At 45.7% G+C, this 23,366-nt stretch overlaps 1 protein-coding gene across 2 annotated transcripts in view; it reads left to right on the top strand.

Moving 5' to 3' along the window:
- Window positions 1-20,692, top strand: part of LOC143815641 (solute carrier family 2, facilitated glucose transporter member 11-like) — a 145,048-nt gene extending 124,356 nt beyond the window's left edge. For both annotated transcript variants that reach the window (XM_077295100.1, XM_077295090.1), the window contains exons 11-12: window positions 462-589; window positions 20,448-20,692. In XM_077295100.1, the coding sequence (XP_077151215.1) occupies window positions 462-589; window positions 20,448-20,651 (332 nt within the window). In that variant the 3' untranslated portion in view covers window positions 20,652-20,692. The remainder of the gene's footprint in view (window positions 1-461; window positions 590-20,447) is intronic.
- The last annotated feature ends 2,674 nt before the right edge of the window (window positions 20,693-23,366 follow it).

Below are 23,366 nucleotides of genomic sequence, written 5' to 3'. Positions count from 1 at the left end.
TTAATGGTGATTTTTTTCTTTTCAGCACAGCAATATAATAGGCACGAACTGACAAGTGATAGTGCGCAGGCACCGCCATTTTGATGAAGTTACATATTTTTTTAAAATACACACATTAGTAGATTCATTATGCAAACTAGGGGGCGGGTTAGTGAGGGATCAGTGACCTGTCAGCAGTCTGCATTATGAATATATAATCAGAGCACCACATGCACCAACCCTACCTTAGGGCATGAGAATCTCATTAACACAAAGCCGAAAATAAAGATTAAGAAACAACCACAAGACGGATTTCATCAACCAAGGTATCATTGTAATCAGTATAATGGCGCCGACCTGACACTGGGTGTAGGTTACTATACACAATCCTGCTGACAGGTTCCCTTTAAGAAGTGAAATACTGTACTTCTCATTATGGCTATTTTTCTGATAACAGAAATAATTGTGTTCTTGAATCCTAGGTGGTGTCACAAATACACTGACTGCAGAACTATTTACCCAGTCAGCACGTACAGGAGCTTACATGATAGGAGGAGCTGTAAACTGGACGAGTTTTTTCGCTATAGGAATGGCTTTCCCATTTATAGTTGTAAGTATTATTTACGTGTCTCATTATCAACCGAGTCTTATTTATGAATGGTCAGAAAACTGAGCTCTTCGAACGGAAGTATGTACCAAATACTCCTTAACATTTAAATTGACATGTAAATAACATACAAATGATAAAAAATAGAAAAACAGTTTTAAAAAATCTCAATTTATTTAGTGCACAGAAATGTACACGCTTTCATGTCTTTGTATGCTATCACTGACGTTTCTAATGCTCTGCCACGCTGAATGTACTTGGACACACAAATCATCAAAATCCTTTGCTGGCAGCTTCTTTTGTTTAGAAAATGTTGTTTACACTATTTCATCATTTGTACAGTATATCATTAACATGTCTATCCATCCTGTGATTGAGGAGTTTAATATATATTACACTTATTGTACACTGTATTTACCCCCTTCAGCCTCTAAGCCTTTTTTTTTACCTTCATGACCAGGTCAAATTTTAAAATTCTGATCAGAGGAAATAACTCTGGAATGCTTCAACGGATCCCACTGATTCTGAGAGTGTTTTTTCATGACACATTGTACTTCATCATAGTGGTAAAAGTTCTTCGCTATCTGTTGCGTTTATATGTGAAAAAATTAAAAATTTGGCAAAAATTATGAAAATTTAGCAATTTTCAAACTTTTCATTTATATGCCCTTAAATAGTTAATAAATAACATTTACCATATGTTTACTTTACATCAGCAGAATTTTTGAAAGAAGTTTTTTTTTGTTAGGAAGTTATAAGGGTTAAAAGTTGACCAGCGGATTTCCAAAGAAAATTTAGAAAACCATTTTTTTTAGGGACCACCTCACATTTGAAGTGACTTTGAAAGGACTATATGAAAGAAAATATCCCAAAGTGATACCAATCTAAAAACTGCACCTCTCAAGGTGGTCAAAACCACATTCAAGAAGTTTATTATTCCTTCAGGTTCTTCACAGGAATTAATGGAATGTGGAAGGAAAAAATGAACATTTAACTTTTTTCACAAAAAATTTACTTTAGGCACAATTATTTTTATTTTCACAAGGGTAACAGGAGAAAATGAAACCTCAAATCTGTTGTGCAATTACTTATATCCCATAAGTGGGAGGGAAAACCACTGTTTGGGTGCACATTAGGGCTCAGAAGGGAAAGAGCGCCGTTTGACTTTTTGAACGCAAAAACGTCTAGAATCGAGAGCGGACGTATTTGGTGAGCCCCTGATGTGCCTAAACAGTGGAATTCCCCCACAAGTGACCCTATTTTGGAAACTAGACCCCTCAGTGTAGTTATCTAGATGTGTGGTCAGCACCTTGAACCCCCAGGTGCTTCACAGAAGTTTATAAAGTAGAGATGTGAAAATAAAAAAAAATCACATTTTTTCCACAAAAATGAACTTTTGGCCCCTAATTTTTTATTTTCACAAAGATAACAGGAGAAAATGGACCCCCAAATCTGTTGTGCAATTTCTCCTGAGTACATGGGATTACAATTTGAGAGAAGACAACAACAGGGTGCCTCTTGTGGTCACATACAACCCCCACTTGAGCATCCTAAGGAAAATTGGTGCTGATCTACAACCCATATTCCATAGAGACCACAAATTGAAAGACATAGTGCCAGAACTACCACTTCTCTCCTACAAACAGCCCCCTAAATAAAGGAATCTCCTTGTCAGAAGTGCCCTCTCATCACCATCAGTGATAGGCACCTTCCCATGTATCAATAAAAAATGCAAAACTTGTACCCACATATTACCAACAAATGTAGAACGCGTGCCAAACACAAATCAGGACTATAAGGTCACCGGTTTCTTTTCATGTACATCCTCCAACGTGGTGTACATGATACAATGTACAAGATGCCCTGAAATTATCTATATTGGGGAAACCATGCAAAAACTACAAACTAGGATGAACCTACACAGACACACAATCAGGAAGGAAATGGACTCGCCTGTGGGAAAACATTTCTCTAGAACTGGACATTGTATGACAGACTTAAAAGTCTTAATACTAAAAGGTTATTTTAAGGATGACAGAGAAAGAACAATTTGGGAATTCAAACTGATAAAGATGTTCAATTCTTTGACACTAGGACTCAATTTAACACCTGGATTTATGAGTCACTACATGGATACAATTCACACCTCCACCAACTAAGTACATTCCCACCACCTCTCCATATGTAACAAAATGCCTAATTTGATTTCCTTGGCTTATCTTTAGGAGGCATCACACCTCCCACCTCATGAACAAATGTCCTACTGTAGTATCATTTAAATGTTGTGCCTTTTTCTTATTAATCTATTTGTAATCTCGCCTGAAGAAGGAGCCACTGTGCTCTGATAGCTTGCAAACATTATTTTCTGGTTAGTCAATAAAGGTATCACTCGGAGTACTTTTGTCATCATTGGGCAGAAAAGTATTCACATTGATCCTGAGTACACTGAAACACCATTTGTGAGGGAAAATAACTGTTTTGGCGCACAACAGAGCTTGAAAAGGAAAGAACATCGTTTGACTTTTTGAATGCAAAATTGTCTGGAATCGAGAGCAGACAACATGTGATGTTTGGAGAGCCCCTGATGAGCCTAAACAGTTGAAACCCCCAACAAGTGACACAATTTTGGAAACTAGACCCCTCAAGGAACTTACCTAGATGTGTGGTGAGCACCTTGTACCCCCCAGGTGCTTCCCAGAAGTTTATAAAGTAGAGCCGTAATAATAAAAAATCACATTTTTTCCACAAAAATTAACTTTTAGTCAACAATTTTTTATTTTTACAAGGGTAACAGGAGAAATGGAACCCAAAATCTGTTGTGCAATTTCTCCTGAGTACACTGATACCCCATACAGTATGTGGAGGAAAACTACTGTTTGGGTACATGGCAGGGCTTGAAAGGAAAAAAGTAACATTTGGAATGCAGACATTAATGAAATTGTCTGCCAGTGTCAAGTTGTGTTTGGAGAGCCTCTGATGTGCCTAAACAGTGGAAATCTCCCACAAGTGACCCCCATTTTACAAACTAGACCCCCAAAGGAATTTTCCTAGATGTGTGGTGAGCACCTTGAACCTCCAGGTGCTTAATAGAAAATTTTAACATTGAGTTGTAAAAACAAAAAAATTACATTTTTTTTTTCACCCAAAACTGATATTTTAGCCCCATTTTTTTTAATTTTCATAAGGGTAACAGGATAAAATGGAACTTAAAATCTGTTGTTCAATTTCTCCTGAATATGCTGATGCCCCATATGTGGAGGAAAACTACTGTTTGGGCGCACGGCAGGGCTCAGATGGAAAGGAGTGACGTTTTGGAATGCAGCCTTTGATGGAATGGTCTGCGGGCATCATGTTGCTTTTGAAGAGTCCCTGATGTGCCGAAACAGTGAAAACCCACCATAAGTGACCCTATATTCGAATTGATCTAGTATGTCCTCGTATGTGAATTTTATAATGTAATGGCATACGTAAATTATGTAGAGTGCATCAGGTTGGCATATGTGAGTTGTGTAGTGTACGTCATGTTGGCATACGTGAGTTGTGTTAGTCAGAAATTAATTTATTAGTCCTTGGATGTGTGGTACAGTTTGAAGCATTCTTTTATACACAGGCCAGGTTTGTCGGGCAGGTGTCGCATTAATAAGTGGTGCCCTTGCGTATCCCCCTTCTGTAACACACTCTGCACCTATTTTGCAAACTTCCTTTCTTTGTGCTTTGAGGGACTTCATCGGGGAAATTTTGGCTTGGTACAATTCAAGCAGCTTCGGTTCTGTAAGTGCTGGGGCCTGCTCCCTCCTGATTTCCAAACATTAGGATGTTGATTACTACCTCCTGGTACTGAAGGTACGTACTGGTCTAGTCTGCACATTGTGATAGCACGAAAGCGTTGTACATTGCCATTTGTACGATGTGCAAGTCCAGCTTCTTGTACTACACCTTGGTTTTTCTCATGGCACTGACGGCTGAAGGACTTGATCAGAGAGATCAACTCCCATCATGTTCTTGTTGTACCCCAGTACACAGTCTCGTTTGTTTGACCTGCGTAGAGGTACCTTGTACAGCGATGGTGGTGCTGCCATAACCGTGTATAGTGGTCAAGAAAAGGACATCCATCTTATCCTTGTACATGACCACCAGCATGTGGACTCTACATTGGGCTGTGTTCTCACGCTTTCTGAGATGTTCAATTAGCGACTTAGGGAGGCCTCTCTGCTTCTCGTGGACAGTACCGCAGGCTGCTGTAGCTCACGCAGAGAGGGACTTGATGAGTGGGATACTGGTATAAAGGTTTTCTACATAGAAGTTGTAGACTAGATCCAGCTAGGGATCCACCAAATCCTACATAATTTTCCCACTCACTCGCAGGACGGGGGCATTCAGGGGGTTGAATCTGGGTATCCTTCCCTTCATAAACTCTAAACCTGTGGGTGTACCTTGAGGTACTCTTACACAGTTTGTAGAGCTCAATTCCATACCTAGCCATCTTACTGGGCAGATATTGCCAGAATTTGAGCCTCCCCTTAAAATAGATAAGGGACTCATCCACTCAAATATCCCTTTGAACTTGTTGCTGAAGTGATCAATGACCGGCCGAACTTTGGAAAGTCAGTCAAAGTTGGGGTTGTCTCGGGGAATACATTGTGCATCATAATTGTCAAAGCCATGCGTAACACTGGAGTGTTATACAAAACGTCAACACTCCAACATTGCCGAAGCTCTGGCTACTTCACTAATACCATGTAAAGGACCAGGCCCAAAAACTATTGCTGCTACTGCGTATACAAAGGTCCAATCAGTAAATGATGAAGGGCGGTTTTGTGCCAAAAATTGCTGGGCATACAAATTTGATTGAGCCACCATGAGCTTTACAAACTCTGCTGAGAAAAAGACTTTGAAAAAGGTCTATTTCTGGGAGGCTGGTGGTGTCAAATTGAATTCCTGATTGCATAATAAAATCAGGAAACAGTGGCCCATAGTGCCCAGAGGGTGAGCTCCATACAAGGTCAGTAATGGTATGCACGGTTCATTTTCTGTCCTGGGGCATCTGCACGCCAGTTTGGCATCACTTGAGGAAGTTGAAAATAAAGGAAGGTAGCATCCTCTCCCTCACTGTCCGTGTCAGGGGGTAAAGACAGCATATGCCTCTGCGACGCCCACCAGGGCCATGGGGTACTCAGAATCGGGTCGGACAATTCTTTGGGGAAGTTACGGGGCCGTGACCCGACTCCGTGGCCCTGGGCATGCAATAAAAATACAAGGGAAAAATTTATATGGGATTAATTCATGACGCCACCTGTGGTGTTCAGCAAGGGATGGCCGACGCTGCGGTTTAGGTCCACTGGGGCCGATGGTGACGCAGCAAAGGTGGTACAGCTCCTCACGAGTATAGTGGAGCCCCAGGGCAGATATAACAGTCGGTTCAGGTGGTGCTGAACGTTGGGGTGCAGAGAATAAGCAAGGGACACAGAAAAGTGCCGTTTTCTTTACCTTTACCTCTTGGTAGATGAACATGCAGTCTGGGGTACCAGTTACAGATGACAGCAGGAGTCCGGCTAGCCTGGAAGCATTCATGGGGTCCACCTTGCCAGGTGGGGTTGGAGGCCTCCCTGCTGCGCTCTATTTTTGGGTCCCTGCTGCCTGTAGCTAGCTGCAGCACTCTCCTGCGTGTTGGGTTCGACCTGTATGGCAGACAGCGTGAGCCTATCATGGGCACTGCCTGTTCACTAGCAGCCCCAGACTCTTGGTCTGCTGCGTTGCCTCCGGGTGTTCGGTGTGGCCAGGGAGCTTGCAATCCCCTGCCCTCCAGATTCGGCTTTCTGGGCGTACAGCACCCACACAGCCAAGCACTCTGGCGTCCTTCTTGTCAGCGCTCCACTCCGGGGTCAGCCCTGATGCAGCTGCAATTCCCCAGAGATCTTGTCTCCGCTCCTCTCTCTCTGACTAACTTCCTAACAGCCTACACTGACTCCTCCTCCCGACCAGAGAGAGAGCAGCTCCCCTTGAAGTCGGGTCAAGAGCTCCCCCTTCTGGTATGGAGCAGGAATTGTGATGTATGCTGTGTATTACCTAGCATGGAGACCTCTTTCTGCTTCCAGGCATGACATCACCCATCAGAGGGTGGCAATGTCACCATGGCAACCGGACTCTGGGGTGCCACACATCCACTGAATATTGTGTTTGGGATGACATTTTTTCACATATGCGGTGTTTGTGCATGTACCAAATTGGGTGTGTGAGTGTTTGGTGTAAATTTTTTTTAATTTAGAACTGATGTAGGACCCATGGATGTGATCCTTTTTTTCCGCGCTGACACTAACTCAATTTAGTAAAAAATATTGTAGTAGGCGACGATTACCATAGTATATTTTTACTGTCTCTAATCTACCGTATATACTCGAGTATAAGCCGAGATTTTCAGCCCAAATTTTTGGGCTGAAAGTGCCCCTCTCGGCTTATACTCGAGTCATGATCGGTGGTGGGGTCGGCGGGTGAGGACTGTCATATACTCACCTGCTTCCGGGGCTCCTGGCGCCCCCCCTGCACGTCCCACTGTCTCCGGGTGCCGCAGCCTCTTCCCCTGAGCGGTCACGTGGGACCACTCAGAGAAATGAATAGGCTGCTCCACCTCCCATAGGGGCGGAGCCGCCTATTCATTTCTCTAATGAAGCGGTGCCGGTGACCGCTGATAGAGAAAGAGGCTGCGGCACCAGCTGTCTGGGGGAAGGAGCGGGACGCCGGGAGCAGGTAAGTATGACATATTCACCTGTCCTCGTTCCACACGCCGGGCGTCGCGCCATCTTCCCGGCGTCTCTCTGCACTGACTGTGCAGGTCAGAGGGGGCGATGATGCATATAGTGTGCGCGCCGCCCTCTGCCTGATCAGTCAGTGCGGAGAGACGCCAGGACCGGACGCTGAGGAGCTGCAAGCAAGACAGGTGAGTATGTGTTTTTTTTTTTTTTATTGCAGCAGCAGCAGCACAGATGTGGAGCATCTATGGGGCAATGGTGCAGAGCACTGTATGGCACAGCTATGGGGCAACTGTGCAGAGCACTATATGGCACAGCTATGGGGCAACGGTGCAGAGCACTATATGGCACAGCTATGGGGCAACGGTGCAGAGCACTATATGGCACAGCTATCTATGGGGCAATGGTTCAGAGCACTATATGGCAGAGCTATGGGGCAACGGTGCAGAGCACTATATGGCAAAGCTATTGGGCAATGGTGCAGAGCACTATATGGCACAGCTATGGGGTAACGGTGCAGAGCACTATATGGCAGAGCTATGGGGCAACGGTGCAGAGCACTATATGGCACAGCTATGGGGTAACGGTGCAGAGCACTATATGGCACAGCTATGGGGCAACGGTGCAGAGCACTATATGGCACAGCTATGGGGCAACGGTGCAGAGCACTATATGGCACAGCTATGGGGCAATGGTGCAGAGCACTATATGGCACAGCTATGGGGCAACGGTGCAGAGCACTATATGGCACAGCTATGGGGCAATGGTGCAGAGCACTACATGGCACAGCTATGGGGCAACGGTGCAGAGCACTATATGGCACAGCTATGGGGCAACGGTGCAGAGCACTATATGGCACAGCTATGGGGCAATGGTGCAGAGCACTATATGGCACAGCTATGGGGCAACGGTGCAGAGCACTATATGGCACAGCTATGGGGCAATGGTGCAGAGCACTATATGGCAGAGCTATGGGGCAACGGTGCAGAGCACTATATGGCACAGCTATGGGGCAATGGTGCAGAGCACTATATGGCACAGCTATGGGGCAACAGTGCAGAGCACTATATATATGGCACAGCTATGGGGCAACGGTGCAGAGCACTATATATATGGCACAGCTATCTATGGGGCAACGGTGCAGAGCATTGTATATATGGCACAGCTTTATGTGGAGTATCTATGGGGCAACGATGCAGAGCATTATATATGGCACAGCTTTATGTGGAGCATCTATGGGGCCATAATGAATGGTATGGAGTATCTATTTCTAATTTTGAAATTCACCGGTACCTGCTGCATTTTCCACCCTAGGCTTATACTCGAGTCAATAAGTTTTCCCAGTTTTTTGTGGCAAAATTAGGGGGGTCGGCTTATACTCGGGTCGGCTTATACTCGAGTATATACGGTATATTATTTTTATTCTCTTTTCAGAAAAAAACCCCAACAACTGGAGATTGATCACTGATGTGAGTCAGTGATCAGTGCTTGACGTCTATAGGACAGACTAAGGGATGATTTTTTTTTCTGTGCTGACACTAACTCAAGTCAGTGCAAAATACTGTAGTAAATGACAATTTCTACAGTATATTTTTACTGTCCTTAATCTAGTCCTGTTGACTAATCTAAATGATTTTTCACTCGATTCTTTTTTCACCCCCCCAAAAAGAAACAAAAAACGAATATTCGTCACCGACCAGCGCTAGACGGATGTAGGACGCACACACTGATTAGAAGGGGATTAGAAAAAATAGACAGGAGAAAAAAAAGTCCTTGCCAAAATGAGCATGGTGGTGTGCATCTGATCAGCAACTCGGAGGCTGTGGGATGCACACACGGAGGGGTGCAAAGAGGGGGAGAAAAAATAGTGAAAAATTGTGGAAAACAGCGAGCACGAGTGCGGATTACTGATTTGCGTTACTGATCAACGCTCAATGGCCGAAGGATGCATGCACAGAGGTGATGCAAAGGGGGGGAAATGGACAGGGACAAAACAAAAGTCATGGAAAACAGCGAGCACAGACGTTGATCATTGAATTGAGTCACGGATCAATGCTCGGCGGCTGCAGGAAGCACGAAAAAGAAAAAAATGCCAAAACACGAGCGATCAAGTACTGATCAGCGCTCGGTGGCAGAAGGGGTGGTGGAGAGAGGGGGAAAAGGGGAGAAAGCAGTGAGGGGGGATTGGGTTTGATTAGTAAAGATTAGGGAGGGATCAAGAACTCTTCTTTCTTTTTGTTCAGCAGCAGCAGGAGCACAGGAAGCAGTAGCAAGAACTGTGATGGCACAGGCTTTGTGGCACCACAAGGCCCAGTACAGCACACAAAGCGACAGAGTATCCACCCAGTACAAATCCGAAGCTAGAATGAGGAACTACAGGGCCGTCACTGCCAGGTCACTCCGCGTCTATGTTCTCTGATTGGTGCAATCAATGTAATTGTGAATTGCACCAATCAGAGTTGGCTCTGATCCTGGCATTGGTAAACCCCAGCCTATGATTGGTGCTCTTACAGCACCGATCGTACGCTAGACATCAGTGTTTCAGGCAATTTCATGGCCTAAAACACTGAGAAAAGCTGCAAATGGCTGCGACACCCCCACAACAGCGATCATAGTTGGGGCGTCGCCACCACCGAAACGATGACTGCATGTGCCCTGCCTCAAGATGTGGCGGCACACTAATACAATCACTGTGACTGCAGTCGTGGTGCTGCATTAAATATATGACGTATCCATACGTCCCAGGTCGGCAAGTACCAACCAAACTGGCTGGAAGTACAGGTGGATGGGATTCTCGGTGGGAGCACAGAGCCGGCTGATGTATCTTCACCGCGGGAGCGCATCCCCAGAGGGTGCGGCCTCCCGAATGACTCTCTCCCGACATAGCTCCTGATCTCCTGAAGGTGCAGGAGCCACTTTAGGGACCCTCCAGGCCAGGCGCCGGTAAGATCGCAGGCCAGCAGGCCCCAGCCTGGGAGGAATCCTATTGCCAGGCGGGGTCCGGCGGCAGCATCTGGGCCTTCGCCTTGTGCTGATCGGGGGGAGGAGCCAGTGCGCGTCGGGCAGCAAGTGAGGCCTAGTAGTACGGGGGGGTCACCGCGGCGAGGCTCGTGCTGGGCAGTCCACCTCCACTGCTCAGAGCATCAGCGGAACCAGAATGGGCACGGCTGCGGCGGGCGGTTCGCACATGCGGCAGAGCGAACCGGCCCCTTCAAGTTCGTCTGCAGGGTGTGCTCCTGCTCCAGGGAGATCTGTTGGGGCGGCCTCTTCTTCCAGGTGGGCTATGGAGGAAGGGGGCCTGTGCGCTGCAGGGCCATCATCGCAGGCACATATCAGCATGGATGGGCTCCAGTCGGAATCCCCTTTCCCCTCCATGGATCAGTTCCCCAGTTCGCCGCCAGTGGTGGGGAAGCCGGGACTTCATCTCTGTGCACCTGGGGATCAGGCAGGCTGGGGCAGCATTGTGGACGGACATCTGGACCCTGGATTTCTGGCTGGAGGGCTCACAGCTCCCTCACAGCTTGGTGAGTATGATTCCATGTCTGGTTTGTGTTCACATAATTTGTCTTCTCCTGTTTTTATTGATAGTCAGGTGGGGGTAGCCAGTGCTAATGCGGAGGTGGGGGTTTCTGGGGATTTGAACAGTGTAGGGGTTAGGGATATGCTGGCTAATGTACGGGATTTGCTTACTCAGTTGGAGCGTGGGGTTGCGACACCGGGGCATGTAGCAGCTTGGATAAGTCCGTGGGTTGGTGGTTTTGGTTGCCATGGTGGGGTGGCTGAGGTGCCTGGTAGGATTGCGGTGCCGGTGTCAGTGTCAGTTCAGACTGAAAAAGAAAAGGAGTGCAGAATTCATTTGGATGACAGGGCTCATGGCGAGGTTTATGTATGCTTTGAAGGACTGTTGGGGGGGCGCACCTTAAGAAGGAGGTCAGGGAAAAGATCTGGAAGGATGAGTTTGTCGAGATCTTTTCCCTTCTCCCTGTAGAAAAATTAAATCTTGATAAAGGGAAAAAGGAGGACAGTAAGAAAGAGGAGGAGGAGAAGTTTAGGTGACGGCTAATACCTCAGACATTTGTCAATTGGCTTCAGGCGTTTGCCATTTTGTCAAGCGTTATAGGTGAGAAGGCGCTGGAAAATTGCTCCACGTTATTTTGTTTACGGGGGGCAAGCTTGGCTCAGGTATGATGAGCAGTTTCAGCAGAGGAAGGCCAGTAGGCCTGCGATTAGGTGGGATCAAAAGGACATAGGTCTTTGGTTTCAGGTCATGGCGCAATATAAGTTTGGCCACCCCTTTCACGCTGGGACCAGGAACACCGGCCAAGGAAATAATCAGCCTGGTACATCGGGAACAGGGGGTCAGTCAGGTCAGTCCAGAGGGCAGAAATTGGGTTTGTTCTGGCAATTTAACGACAGCAAGTGTAAATTTGGAGCAAATTGCAAATTTAAACACTTATGCTCGCATTGCAGGGGCTCCTCTCACGGGGCTGCCAAATGTTTCAAGAAAGGCAAGTCCAAAAGCAGGGGGGGGGGGGCAATACCCAAGGGGGAGACTCCAGTGAAGATGGAAAAGATGGCCCCTTATCTAAATAGATATCCTGACAAGGCCAAGGCGGACTTGGCTGCTTTTCGGATTTCGGGATGGTTTTGTTATTGCGGCTTCCTCTTTTTCTATTCCACGGGATCTTAAGAACCTTCGGTCAGCGGTATTGCACGGGGATGTGGTTTTGGAGAAATTGCGTAAGGAAGTTGCTTTGGGTCGCATGGCAGGTCCTTTTCCCGATCCACCTTTTGAGGATTTGGTAGTTTTTCCGCTGGGGGTTGTACCTAAGAAGGAGCCGAATAAATTTTGGGTGATTCATCATTTGTCGTATCCCTGGGGATGTCCGTAAACAACAGCATTGACCCTGAACTTTGTTCCGTGGTTTATGTGTCTTTTGATGAAGCGGCAAGGTGGGTTAGGAAGTGTGGCAGAGGGGCTCTCATGGCTAAGACAGATATTGAATCTGCACTTCGGTTGTTCGGTTCATCCGGATAGTGTTAAGTTGTTGGGTTGTTATTGGAAAGGGTTTTTTGTTTTGTAGATAGATGTTTGAACCAAAAACAGGCAGAGATGCTTACCTGGGCCCCAATACAATTGCACTGCCCAGTTAGACAGGTAAGCACATCTGCCTGTTTTTGCTTTTTTTCTTGAATATTGGAGGAATTTTTTTTTCCGCTTTTTGTGGTTTTCATGTTAGAGTAGGACTGGCAAACGTAAGGACCCTTGACATGGGTTGCCAGCTTACATATTATGGCCAGAATATCAACCAATACCTTACATATATTGATATGTCTTTTTGCACGTTATATTTTTTCGGGGTGCAGTTGGGCCCAAATGGTTCTGTAAACTGTGGCCTCTTTTCACACAGGGTGCATTATAGTCAGCACTCGGCAGCCAGCCATAGGGCGTCATTAATAGGCTGAGAACCAGATGCTCTGCATTCCTTGTGTGAACATTGCCACATACAAAGTATTTTTTTTTGCATTGGTGTGCCACATGGCCAATCCCTGCTTGAAGGCTGGCTGTTTCATCTGGTATTATTGCACCTGTGCAGTTGCCATTTTACTTGCGTCCGCTGCATCCTGTCAGTGCAATTGTATTGAGGCCCAGTTAGACAGGAAAGCCTCTCTGCCTGTTTTTGTGTTTTTCTTGAATGTTGGAGGATTTTTTTTTGTTCCTCTTTTTGTGGTTTTCGAGATACATGTTTGCCTATGGGCTGTTCTTTATCCTGCGCCTTTTTTGAGGCTTTTAGTTCATTTTTTGAATGGGTGGTTAGGGAAGTGTTGGGTCTTGATTCTATCATTCATTATCTGGATGATTTTTTTCTGCGTTGGTCTGGCCGAGTTAGAGTGTTGGCTCAGGATTTTGAGAGCAATCGAGTGGGTGGCAGGGCATTTCGGAGTACCATTGGCGCAAGGCAAGACGGAAGGTCCAAGCACGTGTTTGCGTTTTCTGGGCATTGTTATTGACACAGTAAGGTGGGAGTTTAGACTGCCTGAGGAGAAGGTTTTGGCACTAAGGGAGGAAGTGTCTAGGGCATGTCAGTTGAAGAACTTGCCACTGCGGGATCTCCAGTCATTGTTGGGGAAGCTTAATTTTGCGTGTCGAATTATGCCAATGGGGAGGGTTTTTTCACGGAGGTTGGCCAGCGCTACTGCGGGAGTTCGAGCCCCTCACCACTTTGTCCTGCTTTCAGTGGAGCACAGGGCAGATTTGGTGGTTTGGGACACCTTTTTGGCAGATTACAATGGCCGTTCATTGCTCATGGAGGAAGCTGTGGATAGCGGGACTTTGGATTTGTTCACTTATGCGGCAGGAGGTTGTGGTTTTGGTGCCTATTTTAACGGTCAGTGGTGTGCAGCGCAATGGCCGGAGGAGTGGTTCTCTTCGGGTTTGGTTCGAAATATTCAGCTGTTGGAAATCTTTCCTATTCTGGTGGCAGTGCATCTGTGGAGACAGGAGTTTCGGGACCGCAGGGTGCGTTTTAATTGTGACAACATGGGGGTGGTCTGTGCTATTAACGGTCTCACTGCGTCATCACCCCCGGAGGTTCGGGTACTTCAGCAACTTGTTTTGACGTGTTTGGCCTTGAACTCTCATGTTACGGCGTCCCATGTGCCGGGGGTTCGAAATGCTATTGCCGATTCTCTTTCTCGTTCACAGTGGGAACGTTTTCAGTTGTTGGCTCCAAAGGCGGAGGTCAAGGGGCTGAGAGTCCGGAGGAGCTCTGGAATGTGGCCTGCGGGCCGCAGAGTCGCTGATTAGGGCTTCGTTGGCTCCCAGGACCAGGGAGGCATACCAGACGGTATGGTATACTTGGGAAGGTTTGTTGGCTGAGTGCCATAGCATGCCAGCAGCGTCGGATCAAGTGGGGATCTTGCTTTCCTGGTTAAGTCAAGGTGTGGCAGAAGGTTGGTCGACAGCAAAGGTTTCACGTGTTATGGCGGCTTTGGCCTTTGGTTTTAAGTTGCGGGGTCAACAGGATCTGACGATGGTATTTTTGGTAAGGCAGGCGGTGCAAGGGGCACACAGAAGGATGGGACAGGAGGCTTCCGTTTCGTTCAGTTTGTTGGATAGTTTGGGGGGGTACTGGGATCGTTATACTTGTCGGCTTTTGAAGTCTGTCTTTTTAGGCTAGGCTTCTCCCTTGCATTTTTTTGGGCCTTGAGAGTGGGGGGAACTGGTCTCCCCGAGTAAAAGGGTTATGGGCGGGCTTTTGGCCAGAGACATGCTGGTCAATGCGAATAGTATGGAGTTTTGGGTGCGTCGGTCGAAAACGGACCAGGAAGGTAAGGGTAGGCAGATCGTGTTGGGTTCGGTTACAGATTCATTGATGTGCCCAGTGAGGTGTTTGCAATTATTATGGGACTTTCAGCCCAGTTTGGAGGGTGCATTATTATGTCATGTGAATGGGTCTTTCTTATCTAGGTACCAGTTTACCGTTATGTTTAGGAGGGCTGCTCACCTGCTAGGTTTAGATGAGTCTCGCTTTGCCCCTCATTCTTTTTGAATTGGTGCGGCAATGGAAGCAGCGTCCTGTGGGCTACAGGCCACAGATATTCAGCGCATTGGGGATGGTGATCTAGGCAGTATCGGAGTTACGTTTGTCATCAGGAAATAGATGAAAATTTCATCGGGAAAAGTTGCTTGTGTAGATTTTTGGTCATTCGTATGTCCACTGGGGAGCCTTGCAAGCTGACCTGAGGAGGAAAGGTAGACAGCTCGACTTTCCCAGAAACATGGCGGTGGTCAGGTGGCTCGGCTTTAGGGGGATTGCCTGGAACAGTGTCATGAAGGAGGTGCATAACAGTGCCAGTTCGGATCGAGCCCTATATGTGCTTGTTTTGCATGTAGGCGGTAATGACCTTGGGGTTTGGCCATTTTGGGAATTGGTAAAAGACATCAAGAACGATTTGTTATTGCTGTGGTTGTTGTTTCCGGGGATTACTATTGTTTGGTCAGAGATTGTGCAACGTAAGCGTTGGCGGAATATGCAGTCGCTTGGGAGGCTTAATAAAGCCAGAATAAAGGTCAATAGGTCAATGTCTGCTTTTGTTTCCAGGAATGGGGGTGTTTCAGTGCGGCACTTTGAGTTGGAAAATGGGCAGGATGATTTTTGGTTGGCTGACGGGGTTCACCTGAATGCGGTGGGTTGTGACATGTGGGCGCTTGGTTTGCAGGAAGGAACTGAAAGGGCTATAGCATTTCGGTCTGGTGGGGTCTTGGACCTTTGAGGTGTTCTAAGGCCCTCGTTGTGGCGGTTGGGGAGAGTCCTTGAAGTTGGTTTAAATTGGGATGGGGGATCCATGGGCATATGGTATCCTCTTTTTAGTTTTTAACATGGTTGGGATCTGGTGAAATGTGGATGAGAGTTTCGGCAACGGTGGTCGAACCCAACAGGAAATTATACTGAACTTGGGAACCCTTGTGGGTATGGTGCTTCCGAGCCAGTGGGGTAACGGCTGGGAGTAATTTGTGGTATTTTATGTTCACTGTTTATTTTGGTAATCACCAGACTTTGTTAGCTTCAAGGACTCCTCTCAGCGAGTAAACTGTTGTTTATATTTCAATGTTTATTTGGTGCTTTGTTAAATAAAGGCTGCTGTGGCCATAATTTTCCAAAGAGAATTGGTGTCCATGTTTCTTTGGGGTATTGCTCACGGTTGAGTGGGGAACAGTGGGAGGGGGCTACGGTTGAGGCTAACCTGACGTACAGTACCTCGGCAATACCAGCGTCAAGAGAATGAAATGAGCCTTGCACAACAGACAGGTTGTTACATATGTGTGAATGCACCCTGAGGATAAAGTCAGGGTAGAATAGAAAGACGCATGTTTATCAGATAAAATATTTTACAGCAAAGTTTCGTATTTTCTCTTGTACTATTTATTAATAAAAAAATGTAAATGACAGTTGCTCTTTAAAGTTCGGTACACTTCAAATCCTTACCAATTGGGTGAATTTTGCTTTTTTTCTCCTCTTTTTCCAAGAACCAAACCGTTTGTTTATTTTTGCATCTACATAGCTATTTTGTAACCATTAAAGGAAATATGTCACCAAGTTTTTGCTATTTAATCTGGAAGCAGCATGATGTAGAGGACGAGAACCTGATTTCAGTGATGTGTAACTTAGTGGTCTGCTTGGTGCAGTTTTGATAAAATCACAGTTTCCCCTGTTGCAGAGCTGACAGTTCTCTGAATGCTGAGCTCTGTATAGCCTCACCCACAGCACTGATTGTTAGCTTTCTGTGTAGTGGGAAGACACAGGTACAGATAGAAGGAATACATGGCATGAGACGTCTAGTCCTGTAGTGATAATGTTCTGACAATAAAACACTGATTTTAACTGATTTGAAGCAACAAGCCAGTAAGTGGCACATGATTGGAATTAGGATTTCTGCTCCTACTTCATGCTGGTCTCAGATTAAATTGCAAAAACCTGCTGACAGATTCCCTTTTACCGTTATAAAATGTTGAGATTTGTAAATAAAAAAAAAAAAAAGTGGTTTGTAACATTATTTTCCAAGACAAATTTTTTCATGTGTGTGATTTTTTTTTTTTATGGTGGCCGTCAGTTTTATTGGTACCATTTTGGGAGCATAAAATGCTTTTTTTATTGCATGTTTTGGAAGACATGCGCTAATTTAAAAATGCCAATGCCAGCATTTGTTTTTTTCTTTGCAATGTTTGTTGCATGGGTAGTTTATACTATATTTAATACATCAGACTTATACCAAATATGTGCTGTGAGTTTGTTTTAGGTTCGGTTTGGCAAAGAAGGTGGCCAGAGGGGTGGGATCTTGTGACTGAAATTATGTTTTTGTACTATTACTTAATGTTTTTAAAGAAGCACTCCCATCGAAGTTTTTATGCTCCTAATATATTGCAGCTATTATGTTATATGGCACTGGCACAGTGTTCTTACAATTGCTTATTTTGCCCATCTACCCAGTTAATTCTTATGTTTTCCATGAAGTCTATGAGATTGTGCAATTAAAAACTGAAGAGCTGAATCCTTCTAAGCTCTATGTAGAAACAGGAGGTACATTTTCCCTGTATGAGTCATGAGTCACTGGAAAAGTCTCTGGCAGGGAGAGAAGATGAAGAGGGGAATGATATATGCAGGGACAAGAGACTTCCTTTGTGTCGTCGGCATAGAGATGATACTGAAAACCATGGCACCCTATGAGCTGTCCAAGGCCAAAGGAATAGATGGTGAAGAGCAGAGGCCCTAGCACTGAACCTTGCAGGACTCCAACAGATAGGGGGTGAGGTGAGGAGGTGGTGTGCGAGTGGGAGATGCTGAATGTCCTGTCTGTTAGGTACAACGAAATCCAAGATAGGGCCAAGTCAGTGATGCCAAGAGATGAGAGGGTCTGTAATAGTAGGGAATGGTCCACTGTGTTAAAGGCAGAGGACAGGTCTAGGAGGAGGACAGAGTAGTGTCGATTGGCTTTGGCAGTTAATAGGTCATTGGTGACTTTAGTTTCAGTGGAGTGATGTGCCCAGAAGCCAGATTGAAAGCAGTTGAAGAGGGAGCAGGAAGAGAGGTGGGAGGACAATTCAAGATGGACGTGTTGTTCCAGTAGTTTTGAGACATGGGGAGAAGTGATATGGGGCAATAGCTAGATGCAGAGGATGAGTCAAGAGAGGGTTTTTTGAGGGTAGTGTGATTCAGGCATGTTTAAAGCTTGAGGGGAAAACACCAGTTATTAGTGATAGGTTGAAGAGATGGGTTAGGGTTGGAATGAAGACTGTGGTGAGGTTTGGGATGAAGTGGGATGGGATTGGGTCGAGTGCACAGGTGGTGGGATGTGATCTTGAGAGTAGAATGGACAGTCGATATTCTGTAATGGTGGAGAAGTTTGTTTTGGAGGAGGAGGGCTGGGCAGTTAGGAGGAAGTGCTCTGGGGGCTGTCCACCAAAACTGTCTCTAATGTTATCAATTTTCTGCTTGAAAAATTAGGCAAGTCTTCCACCGAGATTAGTGGAGGGGGAGGGGTGCTAGGGGATGGAGGAGAGAATTGAAAGTGTTGAATAACTGTTTAGGGTTGTGAGACAGGGAAGATATGAGAGATCAGAAGTAGGTTTGTTTTGCTGCAGCGAGTGTGGCCTTGAAAGTAGTGAGGGACTGTTTGAGTGCTCATTGGAGATTGATCTTTTCCATCTCCGCTCAGCAACCCTGGTAGCCCGTCTCAGTTGTTTTGTTATGCTGGTGTGCCAGGGCTCTCTGTTGATTTTGCGAGCTTTGGTATGTGTGAGAGGGGCACTGATTCCAGAGCTCCAGCTATAGTAGTGTTATATAGAGCGGCAGCGGCATCCGCATTGTGTAGGGAACTTATGCCTGTAAGAGGAAGAAGGGATTCAGACAGTGAGTGTAGATTGAGGTGTTTAAGATTTCTGCGAGGGTGTGCAAGTTTGTCGGGTGGGGATTGTGGACAAGGAGTGGAGAGGGAAGAGAATGTAAGTAGGTTGTGGTCAGAAAGAGGGAGGGGTGAGTTAGAGAGGTTAGATAGGGAGCAGAGGCAGGTGAAGATGAGGTCCAATGTGTGGCCATCTTTGTGAGTGGCTGCAGAAGACCATTGAGTGAGGCCGAAGGAGGAAGTGAGAGATCGAAGTTTAGTGGCAGCTGAGAGGGAAGTGTCAATGGGGATGTTGAAGTCACCCATGATGATGGTGGGGATGTCCGTGGAAAGGAAATGAAGTAGCCAGGTGGTGACGTGGTCAAGGAAGGTGGCGGCTGGCCCTGGGGGGCGGTAAATGACAGCCAATTGGAGATTGGAGGGGGAATAGATGTGCACAGAGTGCACCTCAATGGAAGGGAGTGTAACAGAGGGTGGCAGTGGGATTGGAGTGAAGGAGCAGTTATCTGACAGGAGAAAACCAACTCCTCCACCATGCTTGCTGCTAGTGCAGGGGGTGTGGGAAAGGTGGAATCCACCATACGAGAGTGCAGCAGGAGAGGCTGTGTCAGAGGGGGTGAGCCAGGTTTCAGTGATGGCGAGGAAGGAAAGTTTATGAGTAATGAAAAGATCATGGATGTAGGAAAGTTTGTTGCAGACAGAGCAAGCGTTCCATAGTGTTCCTGTTAGTGGGACTGGGGAAGCAGGTGCTGGGCGAATGGGTATAAGGTTAGAGAGGTTACGGAAAGTTGCGATAGAGCATGGATGGGAGGAAGAAATGACTGTGGGAATGTAGTGAGGAGGACCAGTATTTGGAGCAATATCACCAGCAGTGAGGAGGAGCTTAGAAAGTGTTAGCAGGTGGGAGCAGGAGAGAGCATGAGGAGACTGTCTGTGTTTGGAGACAGAGAATTGTATGCTGAGAAACAGTTCAGAGGAGGAGGTGAGATGGATGGGGAGGATTGAAGAAGAGATGACCAGTTCCTTACTAGGTGTAGAGATTAGGGGGGTTAATAGAAAGTGAAAGATTGTAGGGGTCAGAGTGAAGACAAACAGAAACATTGTTTACAGTGACTGTACATAGATACCTTCAGTTCCCTTCTGGTTCAATTCTGGAATTAATTCTGAGCATCACACTTCTATGATACACTTATGTGATACACGGGGCAGACTGACGCTTGGCAGACTTATGCTATACAATATATGTGCAACAAAGTGCATTTAGGTGTGAAGCAGAGAGGCGTGGTCTGTGCGAATCTTGGTGGTCAGAGTATACAAGGTCATAAATAACATTGGGGATATTGCAGGGGTCAGTTGAAAGCATACCAAGTTTTCGCTACAGGCTGAGATAGGAAAGTTCAGTGTGGAAAGCTGGATGACATACCTGTAGGGAATAGATAAATATACATGCTGATTAGAGTGCGATGATGTCAGATGGCAGGGTACAATCTGTATGCATCATTCTGGAATTAATTCTGATCATCACACTTCTATGATACACATATGTGATACACGAGACAGACTGAGTCATGCATATTTATGAGTTGTTACTTCCTGCCCACCCAACAATAATTTTTACTCCGGGATAAAACTTCTCAATTAGCATTGGTAGTCTCCAAAGCTGTCTAATACCAATTAGCAGTCCTATAATTTCTGTTTCTTTTTTCTTCCAGAATGGATTAAATCAGTATTGTTTCCTGTTCTTCTTTGTGGTGTGCCTTGTAATAGCCAACTTCATCTACTTGATTGTACCTGAAACAAAGAACAAATCTTTTCTGGATATTAAAGAAGAGTTCCGGAAACTTAACTATGGACACTCCTATATAAGTTCCCAACAAATGGAAAATAATAGTATTGCAGAGGAGGAAAGCATATGACCTTTGTAAATGTACACCTCTTATGTTAAGTAATAAAATAGGTTCCATTTGTATGCATTTCTGATTCCTTTAAATGTGACAGAGGGATAACCAGTCAGGTTTATGTAACATATGCGGCTGATAAGACTGGACAACACTTGACACCGTGCAGTAAATAGTAATTGCTACTTTCATTATGTGTGAACAGAGGGTTTCTCCACTTTTCTCCTCCCTCAAGTGGTCTGCAATTTTAATATGGCAACCAAAACCTATTCCAACAAAATTTTCATTCCAAAAACCAAATTAAGCTCTTTACCTTCTGAAACATGCCACGTGTTCAAGGAATAAGGAATAGTGTACGACCACGTATAGGGTATTGTCCAAACTGGGTTAAATTGCATAACAAATTGCAGGGATTTCTCTGTTTACTGCTTGTGAAAAAAAACTAGACCAAAGAAAGCTTTTTTATTTTCATTACCCAATGATTTAAAAATATGTTAAACACCTATGTCAAAATGACAACTACACACCCATATACATTATTTGTGGGGTGTAGTTTCCAAAATGCGGTCATGTTCACGCCAGTCTTGATTGATGAGTGGCTTGTTTGGTGTCAAACACTCCAGATTCATTAGGAGGTATATATATATATATATATATATATATATATATATATATATATATATACTAGATGGTGGCCCGATTCTAACGCATCAGGTATTCCAGAATATGTATTTAGTTTATTTATGAAGATTTCAGAATAATGCAATGAACATACAGGATTCGGCCGGCTGGGCGCGACCAATTAGCGAAGCGTGGTTCAAATCCCGCTCCACTTCGCGTCCGGACTGCGTCTGTCGCTGATTGTTCGCGGCCAGCCGGGCACAACCAATCAGTGAAGCCAGGGACGGCTCCAGGTTTTTGAGGGCCCCGGGTGAAAGTCTCACATCCCACGTAGCATATAACACAGACCACGTAGTATATAGCACAGCCACATAGTATACAGCACAGCCACGTAGTATATAGCACAGCTATGCAGTATATAACACAGCCACAAAGTATAGAGCACAGCCACATAGTATATTGCACAGCCACGTAGAATATTGCACAGCCACGTAGTATATAGTACAACCATGTAGGATATAGCACAGCCACGTAGTATATTGCTATATTGCACAGCCACGTAGTATATTGCACAGCCACCTAGTATATAGCACAGCGCACGCAGTATATAACACAGCCCATGTAGTATATAGCACAGCCCACGCAGAATATAACACAGCCCACGCAATATATAGCACAGCCCATGCAGTATATAACACAGCCCACGTATTATATAACACAGCCACGTAGTATATTGCACAGCCACGTAGTATATAACACAGCCACAAAGTATATAGCACAGCCACGTAGTATATCACAGCCACATAGTACATAGCAGAGCCCCCGCAGTATATAACACAGCCCACGTAGTATATAGCACAGCCCACGCAGTATATAACACAGCCAATGCAGTATGTAACACAGCCCACGTAGTATATAGCACATCCCACGTAGTATATAGCACAGCCCATGCAGTATATAACATAGCCCACGTAGTATATAACACAGCCACGTAGTATATTGCACAGCCAGGTAGTATATAACACAGCCAGGTAGTATGTAGCTCAGCCACATAGTATATTGCACAGCCACGTAGTATATAGCACAGCCCACGCAGTATATAGCACAGCCACGTAGTATACAACACAGCCTTGTAGTATATAGCACAGCGACGTAGTATATAACACAGCCCACGCAGTATATAACACAACCCACATAGTATATAACACAGCCCACGTAGTATATAACACAGCTCACGCAGTATATAGCAATGTGGGCACCATATCCCTGTTAAAAAAAAGAATTAAAATAAAAAATAATATATACTCACCTTCCGGCGGCCCCAGATCCAGCCCAGGCATTTAGCGATGCTCCTCGCGATGTTCCATTCCCAGTAATGCCTTGCGACAATAACCTGTGAAGCTGTAGCTGTCTCGCGAGACCGCTACGTCATCTTGGGTCATTGCCGCAATGCATTCTTGGGACCGCAGTGTCGCGAGGAGCGGGAAAGGCTGCCGTGGACGCCGGAAGGTTAGAATATAATGATTTATTTTTATTATTATTATTTTTAACATTATATGTTTTTACTACACACATACAGGGTTAATGGCAGCGTTAACGGACTGCGTTACACAGCGTTATACCACGGTGTAACGCAGTCTGTTTAACGTACTGCTAAAACGCTATGTGGGCGCTGAATGGAGGGGAGTATGGAGGGGGCACTGATTGGAGGGGAGTAGGGAAGGGCCAATTCACGGCCGGACTGTGCCAGTCGCTAATTGGTCGCACCCAGCTGCCCACGACTAATCAGCGACGCTGGATTTCCGTGACAGACAGACAGAAAAACAGACGGAAGTGGACCTTAGACAATTATATATATAGATACACATATATACAGTATGCTGTATATATATACAGGGCCGGACTGGCCATCGGGCACTTCTGGCAAATGCCAGAAGGGCCGGTGCCAGTAGTGGGCCGCTGCACTCTTTCCCCCTGCCCCTCCCCCCGCCAGCTCCGCTGCCGCCGCATTCAACTATACCGGCGTCTATGACGCTGGTATAGTTCAATGCAATGATGGAGCAGAGAGCGTCTGCTAACGCTCCCTCTCCCATCATTCCCCGCTCTGCCTCT

The sequence above is a fragment of the Ranitomeya variabilis genome, chromosome 1 (genome assembly GCF_051348905.1).
Source record: "Ranitomeya variabilis isolate aRanVar5 chromosome 1, aRanVar5.hap1, whole genome shotgun sequence".
Classification (NCBI taxonomy): Eukaryota; Metazoa; Chordata; class Amphibia; order Anura; family Dendrobatidae; genus Ranitomeya; species Ranitomeya variabilis.
This window is presented reverse-complemented; position numbering and strand designations above follow the sequence as displayed.